Source organism: Carettochelys insculpta, chromosome 23 (genome assembly GCF_033958435.1).
Source record: "Carettochelys insculpta isolate YL-2023 chromosome 23, ASM3395843v1, whole genome shotgun sequence".
In the NCBI taxonomy this organism is placed as follows: Eukaryota; Metazoa; Chordata; order Testudines; family Carettochelyidae; genus Carettochelys; species Carettochelys insculpta.
In genome coordinates, this window is record NC_134159.1 from 11,158,621 (window position 1) to 11,170,932 (window position 12,312).

Below are 12,312 nucleotides of genomic sequence, written 5' to 3' on the forward strand. Positions count from 1 at the left end.
CTATCAGTGATGCCTCAGTGGCTCCCTGGCCAGTGGCTGCCACCTGTTCTGCCCATGCCTCCCGCCTGACCCCAATGGGATCCTTGGGCACCTCTCAGAACACATTAGTAACAACAACAACAACAATTTCAATATGGTGCTCAGCCTTTTTCGCGGCACACTTCAGTGACATCTTTGGATGTGTCTGAAGATCAAACTGAGTCAGATCAGTTCTTCACTGATGATGACTCCTATGATTCATCACACACGCAAATGCAGCTCTCCTTTTCAGAGGATATGCTAATGCCACCGCCTTCCTCTGCAGGCGATGAATTCAAATTTTTCCAGGATCTTTTTAGAAGGGTGGCTGACATGTTAGAGATTCCACTGATGATGCAGCACAATACCCAACATAAACTTACCAGCATACACCATGCCGCTCTGTTAGTAAAATTGTCGTTACCCATAGATCCTGCCCTCACAGCTCCAGCTAAACGTGTGGCAGACTCTGGCCACCATTTTGCCAGTGGGCAGGAGGGCAGACAGGAAATATTATGTAGCCTTGCAGGGTGCAGAGGTTCTCTTACACACCCACACATGCTAATTCCCTTGTTGTTGGTGCTGCCAACCAAACAGCTAAACACGTTTTAACTAAATCTGCTCCTCCTGATAAGGAGTGAAAGCGACTTGATAGCATGTGTAGAAAGGTCTACTCCTCTGCTTCCCTCCAGCTACATATATCAAATTATACAGCATTGCTGGCAAAATATATGCACCACATATTCAAACAAATGTCCAAACTTTATTAAGTATATTCCAGACCATAAAAGGGAGCAATTTATAGCCAACACAAATGAGGGCTCACTCATAGTGAGGACAGCCCTGCAGGCCTCCCTCTATTCCGCTGACACAACCACCCATTCCCTCGCAGCAGCAGCAGTTATGAGGAGAGTGTCTTGGTTCCATATTTCTGGCCTCCCAAAGGAAGTTCAGACAAGAGTGGAAGACTTCCCCTTTGAAGGTCAAAAACTTTTTGCAGAGTCCATGGACACATCCGCCCTCCCTAAAAGACTCCAGAGCCATCCTCTGCACACTGGGCATTCAGGTCCTGGTGCAAAAATGAAAATAAAATATGAATTATATTCAGGCATAAAGACCTACATTCTTTACTCAACATTGGCAGCATGACCAGAGAAGGCAGCAATGCCAGACCAGGAGACATCAAGCCTCCAATCAGGTCACCACGTCCCAGTTATCTAACAATAGACAGTAATTTTGAAGGTCAGGTCAGGAGCCATCAACCTTGTCTCTTCCCCCATCCTTTGTGGCTCTCCTTTATCCACACAATGGCTAGCACCATTTTACCACCAATGGTGCCTCATAACTCCTGACAAGGGAGTTTTGGATGTCCTAAGAATGCTTATGGCGTACCACTTCTTTCCATCCCCAAACCCCACCCACCCTGTCCCTATCTAGGGACTCATCTCAAGAGGCTTGTAAGAGTGTGAGAGGGAGGTCAGGCAAGACGGGATAAAACAAGGCCTGTTGGCCCAATCGGCGTCACCCCGGCTCACCTGCGACCAGTGTCAGGCATGGAGGGGTAGAAAAGGAAGGGAGCCAGCCCAGTTTGGGGCTGACCAGCCAAGAGGCAGAGGCTGGCTCTGAGGCAGCAGGCCCCAAGCCAGAGCTGCCACCCAGTCAGCCGCCAGAGGGTGCAGCCCAGGGCCCTCCACCAGGCACTGAGGGGAGTGGGGAGCCCCCACCCAGGGAACCCCTCTCCTGCCAAAGGGGGAACTAGATTTTTGGGGCCACACCCCAAACTTAACCCATAGACTCTCGGGTGGGGCTGAAGACCCACCCAACGGGCCCTGGCCAGGGGGCCTAGCCACTAGGCCACCCGGTCCCAGGTGCAAACCACTCACACAGCTATTCTGTGCCAAGAGATGGATCACATGCTCTTCATCAAAGCAATAGAGTACGTTACCATACAATACCACAATATGGGGTTCTAGTCCTGATAACTTCCTCGTGGAGAAGAAGTCAGGGGGGTGGAGGCCAATCTTGGATCCCAGATGCCTCAACAAGCATATTCTTGTCCAATGCTTTCACGTGGTTACTCTTCCATGATTATACCCTCCCTCAACAGAAATGACTGGCTGGTGACTCTTGAACTCCAGGACACACATTTCCATGTGCCCATCCACCCCGCACAGAGGAAATACCTCAGATTTGTGGTAGGCGGACAACACTTCCAATATATGTCACTTCCCTTCAGTTTCTCCACCGCACCAAGGGTATTCTCCAAGGTACTGGCAGTAATGGCAGCTCATCTGCTCAAGCAGGGAGCATGCATCCCATATCTGAATGACCACCTCATAAAAGCAAACTCCCTGCAAAACATGCAAACAGCACCCAATGCCACCAGGGATCTCTTTTGATACTGAGGCCTGCAGATAAACCTTTCAAAATGCCAACTCCAACCTGCGCAAGTGCTGGAGTTCATAGGAGCGCAACTGGCTTGCAGTACTGCCACTGCATCCCTGCCCCATCACAGGCTCTTCTTCGAGGAGTGTCCCTGTGGGCGCACCACCTTAGGTGTGCCACCACTGCTGCACCCGTGGTCGGCAGATTGGCTGTGCATGTGAAACACCAGCATGTGACAGCTGGAACTGTCCCTCTATGCACCCACCCAACTGCTCTTTCTCTGACCTGGACATAATTGTATCCAAACCAGAGATTGGGAGATGGAGCACCCACAGGGACAACACTTGAACTCCAGTCACTGCTGAAGGTGAGTTACCTTCCCTTCTTCTAGGAGCGTCCCCCTGGTGCTCCATCTTCGGTGACTAACAGGTAGTATCTGTTCTTGATGGTGGGCATTTCAGTTGTGCCAGCTCAGTAACTGGGAGAACAATTCACCCAAAGCGTGTGTTTTATCAGCAAAATGCTGGGTTGTGCAGTGTTGTGTGAACGTATGTGCTGAGGCCCATGTTGCGGCCTTGCATATGTCCTCAGTCTGACCTGGGGGAAGGCAGTTGTAGTTGCCATTGCTCTCGGAAAATGAGCCCTTATGTTGGCAGGCGATTCCTGGTGGAATATGTTGTAAGCTGGTTGTGTGCACCTGGATATCCATTTTGATAGTCTCTGCTTGGATGTGGATAATCCTTTGGATCTTTCTGTCAACGGGCAGAGAAGGAAATGATGAGAACAGGGCTTTTGCATGTTCTGTAACCCACTCTCAGAAGGCTCTGCACATGCTCAGCCTCCTTAGACACTACTCAGAATCTTCAGGCCGGGTGCACTGAGGCATCCAAACACATAAAGTGGAGCACCCACAGGGACACCCATTGTTACTGTTACCCAGATTGGAGCATAGGTTCAATCACCTCATATGTATGATCTCTAAGACTCTGCCTCTAGCCCAAAGGTCTGCAAACCGCAGCTCCAGAGCCGCATGTAGCTCTTCAAAGGCTTCATTATGACTCCCACCACTATAATTGCAAAGTAAAAACAAACAAACAAAAAACAAGAAAAACCCTCCTGATTATTTATAAAGTGAATATTTAAAAGCCCGCAAATAGCAAAAAGATATGTGATCTTGAAACATTAGATAACTTCCCCTACCATCCTCCAGGGAGAGAGACAGTTCAGGAGTGAAAGTCAGGAAGACAGGGGTACAAACACACATGTAAAGTGTGAGGAAACAGAATATGTAAAAAGTGTGTGAACATCCTGCAGTAAACGTGTATTGCATTAGAAATCTTTGTGTGTGCGCTGTCCTTAAAACATTATTGACTGTCTTGTATTCATATGCATTGTGGCTCTTGAATTATTGAGTTTTTTTGCCAAATGGGAAAATGACTCCTCTTGCTATTTTGGTTGCTGACCCCTGCTCCAGCCCATAGAGTGGTGCTTTTCTGCACAGGTGCTGGAGCTGAGGGGAATGTTGCTCACAGCATTTTGTGATTCCAGCAGGAAGAGGACCGCTACAAACTAATGCTGAGCAGGAGTGACAGTGAGAATATTGCCAGTAATTATTTCCGATCCAAGCGAGCCAGCCAGATCCTCAGTGCTGATCCTATGAAGAGTCTTGGTAAATATCCCCATATTCTCCTTTCCTTTTGTCCATTTTCCAGTATCTCTTTCAGTAGGAGTTCCGTTCCTGGCATGTTAGTCTGAAGGGATTGGTTGTTTCCCAGTCAAATGACCTCTTTAAGGAATAATACAACCTATTTCTTTATTAGTATTATAGCCATTTTCCTTTCTGAAATCATTCCCTGGAGAAACTCTAGGCAGAAAAGATTTTGGTAAAACTACCTGTACTGATTTGAACAATCTGCTTCCAGTGCTTGTAGATGGAAGGTAATTCACATTCAGAATGTCACCCTGGCCACCACTTGCTGCTTTTTGTCCCTCCATAGAGTTGCCACTCATTCTAGTTTTTCAGGGAATAAAGCACCGTAGGCTGGAGGTTCTGCAGAAGTAGCAGCCTTTGCCTATGTGTCATTCAGTGGTCCTACTGATTTAAATTTAACACAAATTTAGGCCTTGGTAACAAATGTTTTTTATGTGTCTCAATCAGTTTGTTTTAACAAGAAGTACTGTGGCACCTTGGAGACTAACAGAATTTTTGGTGCATAAACTTTCGTGAGCAGAGATGCATCAGATGCAATTTGTTTTAGGGATAGCTAAGTTATAAGATTCTGTAAATGTACAGCATGGGCCCATTAGTGCACAAAATTCTCATTTAATTCAATAGCAATCTCTTGCCAATTGAGCCTTCTGGTTTTTGGTTTTGGAGGGATTTTTTTTCAATTAATTTCTGTTTTAATTACCTTTTCCCATAATACAAGAACTAGGGGACACCAAATGAAATTGATGGGTAGTAGGTTCAAAACTAATAAAAGGAAATTTTTCTTCACACAGCGCACAGTCAACCTGTGGAACTCCTTGCCCGAGGAGGCTGTGAAGGCCAGGACTCTATTAGGGTTTAAAAAAGAGCTTGATAAATTTTTGCAGGTTAGGTCCATAAATGGCTATTAGCCAGGGATAAAGTATGGTGCCCTAGCCTTCATAACAAGGGCAGGAGATGGATGGCAGGAGATAAATCACTTGATCATTGTCTTCTGTTCTCCTTCTCTGGGGCACCTGGCATTGGCCACCGTCGGCAGATGGGATGCTGGGCTCGATGGACCTTTGGTCTGACCCAGTATGGCCATTCTTATGTTCTTATGACCACTTTTGGAGATGCAGAGCTCTGAGATCACTTCTGAACCAGCATACAGAAATAAACACAGCTGTGGATGAATACATACAGAGCCTGTTATCTTCAGGTCACCGGTTTCAAAAGTTGCCTAGATAGGTGTGACAAAAGATAACCACTCTGTGGTAGCCTGAGTGAAACAAATTTTTGTGGGTTTTCAGTGCAATTTCTAGTGGAGAACTAAAAATCCATCATCATAGTCAGTGCTAACTGGCATTCCTGCCAGAGATTGGATGAGCTATCGACAGTCCAATCTTGCCTTTAGAAGTGGTCTCAGGAGGATTAGATTGAGCACACTGATGAGGGAGCCTGGAGAAATTACTTCTTCTATGAAGTTACTTCCTCTTCTATGAATGAACCCTACTATTGCTATAGTCTATAAGGTACCTCTCATGGTGGCAGCTGGGCCATTCAAATAGAGAGAATAAGTAGAAAGCCCAAACAAAACAAAGACATAATCAACAATTCAACCAAATGAATGACCTTTTCACTGTGCCATGAAAGTCATTAAACTCAGGTTTTGATGCACTTTTCAGGGGATGTGGATATCAAATTCCAAAAGTGGAGGCTGTTGCTGAGAAAGCTCAGACACCAGACATGGGCATTTCACACTACAAGTTTGTGCAATATTGGTATTTGAATAAATACATTGCATGTTCAGAAAGCCGACCAGTGAAATGATCAACTTTAGTCTGGAAGTTCCTTAATATGAGTCAATTGAATGCAAAAATCTGTAACTTTCCCAGCTGCCTTCAATAAAATTTATGGCTAAGATTTAATGCAGCTGAAAACATGGAGAAGCCTTGCTGAGTCTTAATAGACCAAAGATGTTTGTTGGCATGTCCTATTCCTTTACAGCCCATCATAACTCTCCGCCTGTGCTGAGCACTCCCCTGAACAACACCACTTCTACCATGGCACCAGTCTCTCCTACACAGACTGTGGAGATGCCCCAACCACGTCCTTTTCGCCTTGAGTCACTTGACTTCACCACACCATCCTCCAAAAACAAATGCAAGAAGGGCAAAAACAATTTCAGCAGTGACCCCTTCTGACTTTGCAGGCCACAGCTGGACACAGACCCTTTTGATTATAGTGGCCTTCCTGGATCCCAGTACCCTGTGCTCCCTACTGGCCTTCAGAGCCAGTGTCTGCTCAGATTGCAACAACCTTTCTTGGAAGTTATCCTCTTCAAAAGCAGCATTTGGTGGCAGTACATCTCTTACCATAGCAGCTTTTGGAAAGAACAGTTTGACTTTCCTCTTGGTATTGGGTCAGTGGTGACAAATGCGTCTTCCAGGCATTTTGAAGTCCTGATGACAGATCCAGGTTCAAGTTGGGGCTGGCACATCCCTGTTACGTGCTTCCCTGTCACGTGTACAGGCAGCACCATACAGTTAGTCTTCCATTCTGGTCACTGCCATGTCCAGAGGTGGTGGAAGTCAAACCTCTGTACTTGACTGAAATTTTTAGGTGATGTGAGGAATTTCCTCAAAAAAGCCTTTAAATCACTTTCAGTATTTCCCAATGCAAGCTTCCTCGACGGCACTTATTTTTTTCCTTTGGATGTCACAGCCACAAGTAGAATTAATGACCCATGCAGAATTCTCCAGTCTTATTCCTCATTCTGATAAGACAGTGCGAGGCTCTGGCAGTATCACTTCCAGTAATATCGCACCCATTTCTGTTTTCTCTTTTTTTGAAAAAGAGTCCAAAACTGACATTTTATGAGACTCTAACCCTGCTTTCCAAAGAAAAATATGGTTTGCACGTTCCCTGACTCCTCTAGATTAGATAAAAAACTGCAGTTAAGTGAGACAGTCAAAATAATTATTCTTGTTCTTGTATTCTAAAGAGTAAAGATTTTTCTAAACTGTATGTTGACTGTTTATATTTTAGTCATTTATGTGTCTGACATCTGGCTAATAATCACAATAAATTGCCTTTCAGTGACAAACTCAGTCTGACTGCTATTGTATTAACAGTTCACATTCCTTTGTGTTTTTGCCAGCGGTAGCTTACATTGGCCACTATCCCTCTATCTTAAAAAACTAGATGGGGAGTGTCTTGCCCAACAGGTTTCGCTTCATGATTAGAAAGCCTCCATATTCACCTGTTGTTGAGCAAAAGACACTGCCAATGAGGCAATCCCTAGTGGAGAGCACAGCTCTCTTAGGAGAGGAACCCGTGCTGTCATGTATTGTATGAACAGTGGCAGTGGGAAGTAGAGCAGTTTAATAGCCCTGCAAGGACAATAACAGATTTGTCTAATCTCATGGGTTTTATATCTAGTGTTTTCCATAAAGCCTCAGCTCCTGGAGTCTTGTGATGACATGAAACTCTCCCTTTCAATTTAACAGGTAAATTTCTAATGCTCACAGTGACTGCAAGATTGCTAACAACAAATTTTTAAAAATCATTAGATTGGCTTTGAGATTATGTGAAAACACCAAGGCTATGTCTACACTTCAGTGTCCTTTCAGAAAGACAATCTTCCAGAAGATAACCTTTCGAAAGAGTGCATCTACACACAAAAAGCTGATTGAGCCTTTGGTCTGCTCTTTCAAAAGACCTGTCTGCTCTTTTGAAAGAGAGCGCCTACACAGCTCCGCGTGCTCTTTCGAAAGAATGGGCCAGGAAATGCTGTGGACAGGGTTGCAAGGCTGACAAGTCCTTCAGGGAGTTGCAGCCAGCTGCTCCCTTGAAGGGCCCCTCCCAAGCACCCTCGCCCTGCACATGCTGAGGGCTGCCTTGCCACAGACAGTACAGCAGACCCAGTGCAGGGACCAGATGTCCATTCCATAGGCAGATGGCTCCCAAGCAGTTCCCTTGAGGCTGTGGTCTGCCTGCTGGCCATGGTACTCCTCGCCATCATCCAGCACCTCTGGAGGGCTACCTGCTCAACTGCAGTCCTGCAGATATCCTCCATGAGGCACTATCTGTGCCCTTTCCCCCAGGCAATCCAGCACCTTTGGAGCTATCCCTTGAGCTCCAAGTGGTGGGACCGGCTTGTCATGGGAGAGTGGGACAACGACCGCTGCCTCCAGAACTTCCGCATGATGAAGCAGATGTTTCTGGAGCTGTGCCACTGGCTGGCCCCAACCTGCCAGCACCAGGACACCTGCATGCGGCCCATGGTCTCCCTGAAGAGTTCAGTCGCCATGGCCATCTGGAAGCTGGCCACCTTTGACAGCCAGCAGTCCAGGGGGCACCGGTTCGGGGCTGGCAAGGTGACCACCAGGGCTGTTCTCATGGAGGTAAGGCTTGCTCGGGCCACACATCTGCCATAGGGAGTGGGGAAGGGGCTCCTGGGCACACTGGACCTCAGGGACCAGGAAGGGGGCCTGGAGGGTGGGGGAAGGGGGCCTGGAGATGGGGGCCTTGGGCAACATGCCACACACTCATGAGCACATACACTCTCCTTCCCATACAGATTGTCAGGGAGATCAACACCGTCCTCCTGCAGCAGGTCATCCACACCAGGGACCTCAATAAAGCCCTCGCGGGATTTGCTGCTCTTAGGCTCCCCAATTGCTTTGACATATTGGATGGTACCCACATCACCAACTGGGCCCCGACCACAGTGCAGGCTGCTTCATCAACAGAAAGGGGTACCACTCTGTGGTGCTCCAGGCTCTTGTGGATGCCAGATGGTGATTTATGGACATGTCTGTGGGCTGGTCAGGCCAAGCCTATGATGCCTGGGTCTTCTGGAATTCCTGGCTTGGGCATAGGATGGAGAAATGGACCTAACTCCCCTGTGGGAGCTCCTGGTCAGGGACGTGACCATGCCCCACTGCCTGGTGGTCAGTGCCACCGATCGCCGGTACCTGTGGCCCATGCGGCCCTACCCTGGCCACACAGACCTGAGCCAGGACCTTTAACATTCGCCTGAACCCATTAAGTGTGCGTTCATGTGCCTGAAGGGCCATTTTAGGTGCCGCCTCTTGCACCTGGAGGTCAGCCTCCGTAACGTGCCTGCCATGCTGGGGGCCTGCTGCGCTCTACACGATAGGGAGAGCACGGTTGAGCTATTTGCACGTGGTTGGGCTGCTGAGGCCATGCCCTGTGTTGCCAGGTGCACTGGGATGGGGTGAGGGTCATGGAGGCCCTCCAGGAGGCCTTCACTAGGGGGTTTCAATGACCCTCCCCCAGGCACCACAGCCCCCACTTGCACACCCACCCTTCACCACTCCTATACCATGACCACCCCTGCACACCTGCCCTTCACTGCTCCCCCACCATGACCCTCCCCCACCTGCACACCTACCCTTCATTGGTACCCCACCATTCACAAGGGACACAGGGGTGGTGAGAAATAAACTCTTTACTGAACTGTGTTATAATGAAAAACTGTAAAAGGAACTATATGTAGGGGGAAATGGGAGGGAACTACATATAATGTGGGGTTCGGGGGGGATAGGGGCACCTCAACTTGCAGTGTCGCCTGGGGCAGGGGACCTTAGTCCTCATCAGGGTGGGGGGGCCATGATCTGTGTTGCTATGTGAGCCCCTACTGCTCTGGGTCTGGGGTCCCCATTGGCGCTGGGATGGGAACAGGACTACAGGGAAGTAGAGGTGTAGGAGGGGTGCAGCAGCCTTGGACTCATCTAGGAGGCATGTGGGGAAAGGAGGAGTCGGGGGGTGGCAAGGGCTGGGTTGCTGTGGCCCTGCATTGGCCATGAGGCACTGTGCAAGTTCCAGCTGGGCAGCTGGGGTGAGGTTGGGCAGCAGCAGGGCAGCGAGGCCAGGGGCTGCAGGGGTGCTGAGGGGGAGTCTGCAGAAGTGGCTGGCAATGGGGTGAGAGGCTGGGGCAGGCAGGTGGTCACGGCTGGGTGAGGGTGCAAAGGGCAACCGTCAGTTCACCCCAGGCCTCCCAGTCTATTGCCAGCCACTCCAGCCAGATGGTGTTCTGCTCTTGACATGCAGCTGCATGGGCAGTGGCAGCCTCCTCTTTATAGTGGCAGCAGCATGGCCTCCAGGTGCAGACCTGCATGCATACTGGAGGTGGGGGTGCCCTGGGGGTGCTGCTGCAGAGTTCCCCTGCCCCTGGATGGGGCTCACCTGGCCTTCAGATGGCAGAGCTGTAGAGACAGAAGGGGAGAGAGACAAGACCCATCAGTCCCACAACCTGGCCCTGAGGGCCATTCCCACGCCCCCATGGCCAGCCCCCACCCCCATTTCCGATGGCCTGGCAGCCCTGAGTGATCCCAGGCACTGGGCTCCCCACATGGATGGGGCACATGCCCGGTGCATTCCACCCCTCCACTCCCTCCCCATGTAAGTGGCTTGTGGTGCTGTCCACAGGAGTGGGTGCTGAGTGCCACCAGGAAGGCTCTCCATGGCTGTCCGGGATGCATCCAGACAGCAGACAGCGGCCACGTGGCCAGCCTGCTGCCAGCTGTGGCGGGGTGGGTGACCCCTTCCCATGCCCTGGGGTATCCAAAGTACCTGGTACCTACCCGAGGGTCCCTGGAGGAGCTCAGGGGACGCCCTACTGGAGGGTGCACAGCTTCACATCAGCTTTGGCTCCTGAGGGATAGTCCATCCGGAGGGTCACCGCTGGTCCTCTCGCTCCAGCTTCGGCTCTGGCCCCACAGTGTCCAGCATAATCACAGCAGTGGCTGGGTCCTTGGGCTCGAGGAGGCAGTGGAGGTCCTTATAGTGGGGGCAGACGGTGGGTACTGCTCCCGAGCAGCTGGCTGCATCTCCGGCCCTGCAGTAGGCCTGCCACAGTTCTTTAATTTTTTACTTTACTTGGTCTAACGTGTGGGGGTGGAGGGTGTCCCTGTGCAATCAGTCTGGTAGACAGGCAGCCGAATACCATGGCATTTCGGCACCAGCTGGTGGTCTGCAGCTGGACCTCCTTGTCCCCCCACAGGCCAAGGAGGTCCTGTAACTCAGCCTCAGACCAGAACAGGGCCCTCTTCTTTGTGCCCTGGCCAGGCTCCTGGGAGACCTCCACTGGCTCAGTGGCGGTCACCTGCAGGGTGTTGGACTCCTGGCTGCTGGCCATGGAGTGTCTGGGGATGTCAGGTGACTGCAGGATGGCTGAAGGAGCATGCTGCCACGGGCTCATGATTGTGGTGCTGCTCGTATGCTCTCAGCTTCCTACCACAAGGTTTCTGAGTCCCTACAGTTTTAAATGTGGCCAGATGCAGAGACCATAGAGGCCTGCTGGTGCTGGCAGGGGCATCACCGTGCGCCAGGTGACACCATGGAGGACTGCTCTTTCAAAATAGTGGCCTTTGCGGAGTGTCTACACACATTTTCTTTCTAAATTGTCTTTCAAAAAAGGCATCCTTCCTGATACAGGAGCGGAAGAGCCGCTTTTGAAAGCAGAGCCATATTCTTTCAAAAGTACTTTCAAAAGAACACCTTTTGTGAGCTGTTCCACAGGATATTTCAAAAGAGCCCTTTCTTGTGAAAAATATTTCTAAAGGACTGGCTCATGTAGATGCAGCCTAAGAGTTGGTGTTCTTTTTAGTTGCCTTCAGCTTTTGGAACTTTAGGATGCATTGTGGTCCAATTACATGAAGCTTTCGCCACAGCCACTTTTTCTTTAGGCATGGAGGCTGAAATCTCCACATAGGCATTGAAGCGAAGAGCTGGTGCTTTAGGGAAAACAAGAATTATCATGGCAAAGTTGTGAAAGTAAGGCTACGTCTACACTACCAGATAAATTCCAATTTAAGGCAGTTAGTTCAACTGACCAAAGTGACTGTCTTCACTGTGGATACCATTAACTCAATTTAGGGAGCACTAATATTGATATCTTAACTTCACTGAAACCGGCTGAGTGTAGAATCAAGTTTGAATGTAACAGTTCGAATGAAGGCTGGTGTGGAAGTGCCATGTCTTTGAATTGACTTCACTGGCCTCCAGGCGCTGACTGGCACTGCTGCACCTGCCTCCCAGCTCCCGCAAGCCAGACACAGCAGCACTGGCCAATGTCCCAGCTCCCCAAAGCTGCAGGGGTCCAGCAACCAGAGAGCAGGATGAGCCCTGCTGGCAGTGGGGGTGCAGCAGAAGGGAGCGTGCAGAATGCGGGGCTGAAGGAACTGTAGGAT

The 12,312-nt window shown here is 49.7% G+C and overlaps 1 protein-coding gene and 1 long non-coding RNA gene across 12 annotated transcripts in view; one reads left to right on the forward strand and one right to left on the reverse strand.

Annotated features, from left to right (window-relative positions):
• The window catches only part of KIF17 (kinesin family member 17), a 94,514-nt gene extending 85,016 nt beyond the window's left edge, over positions 1-9,498 (forward strand). For 4 of the 11 annotated variants that reach the window (XM_074975863.1, XM_074975854.1, XM_074975857.1 and 1 more), the window contains exons 13-15: positions 3,952-4,072; positions 8,200-8,499; positions 8,676-9,498. In XM_074975863.1, the coding sequence (XP_074831964.1) occupies positions 3,952-4,072; positions 8,200-8,432 (354 nt within the window). In that variant the 3' untranslated portion in view covers positions 8,433-8,499; positions 8,676-9,498. Of the gene's footprint in view, positions 1-2,125; positions 2,214-3,951; positions 4,073-5,778; positions 7,187-8,199; positions 8,500-8,675 lie in introns of those variants that run through there. The other 7 variants (XM_074975858.1, XM_074975860.1, XM_074975859.1 and 4 more) reach the window with 5 other exon arrangements.
• LOC142001032 (uncharacterized) lies at positions 874-3,468 on the reverse strand. The gene is made up of 3 exons (XR_012642374.1): positions 3,366-3,468; positions 3,001-3,155; positions 874-1,087 (listed from the first exon to the last, which is right to left on the reverse strand). It is a non-coding gene; the product is annotated as an uncharacterized LOC142001032 (long non-coding RNA).
• Positions 9,499-12,312: the final 2,814 nt, after the last annotated feature.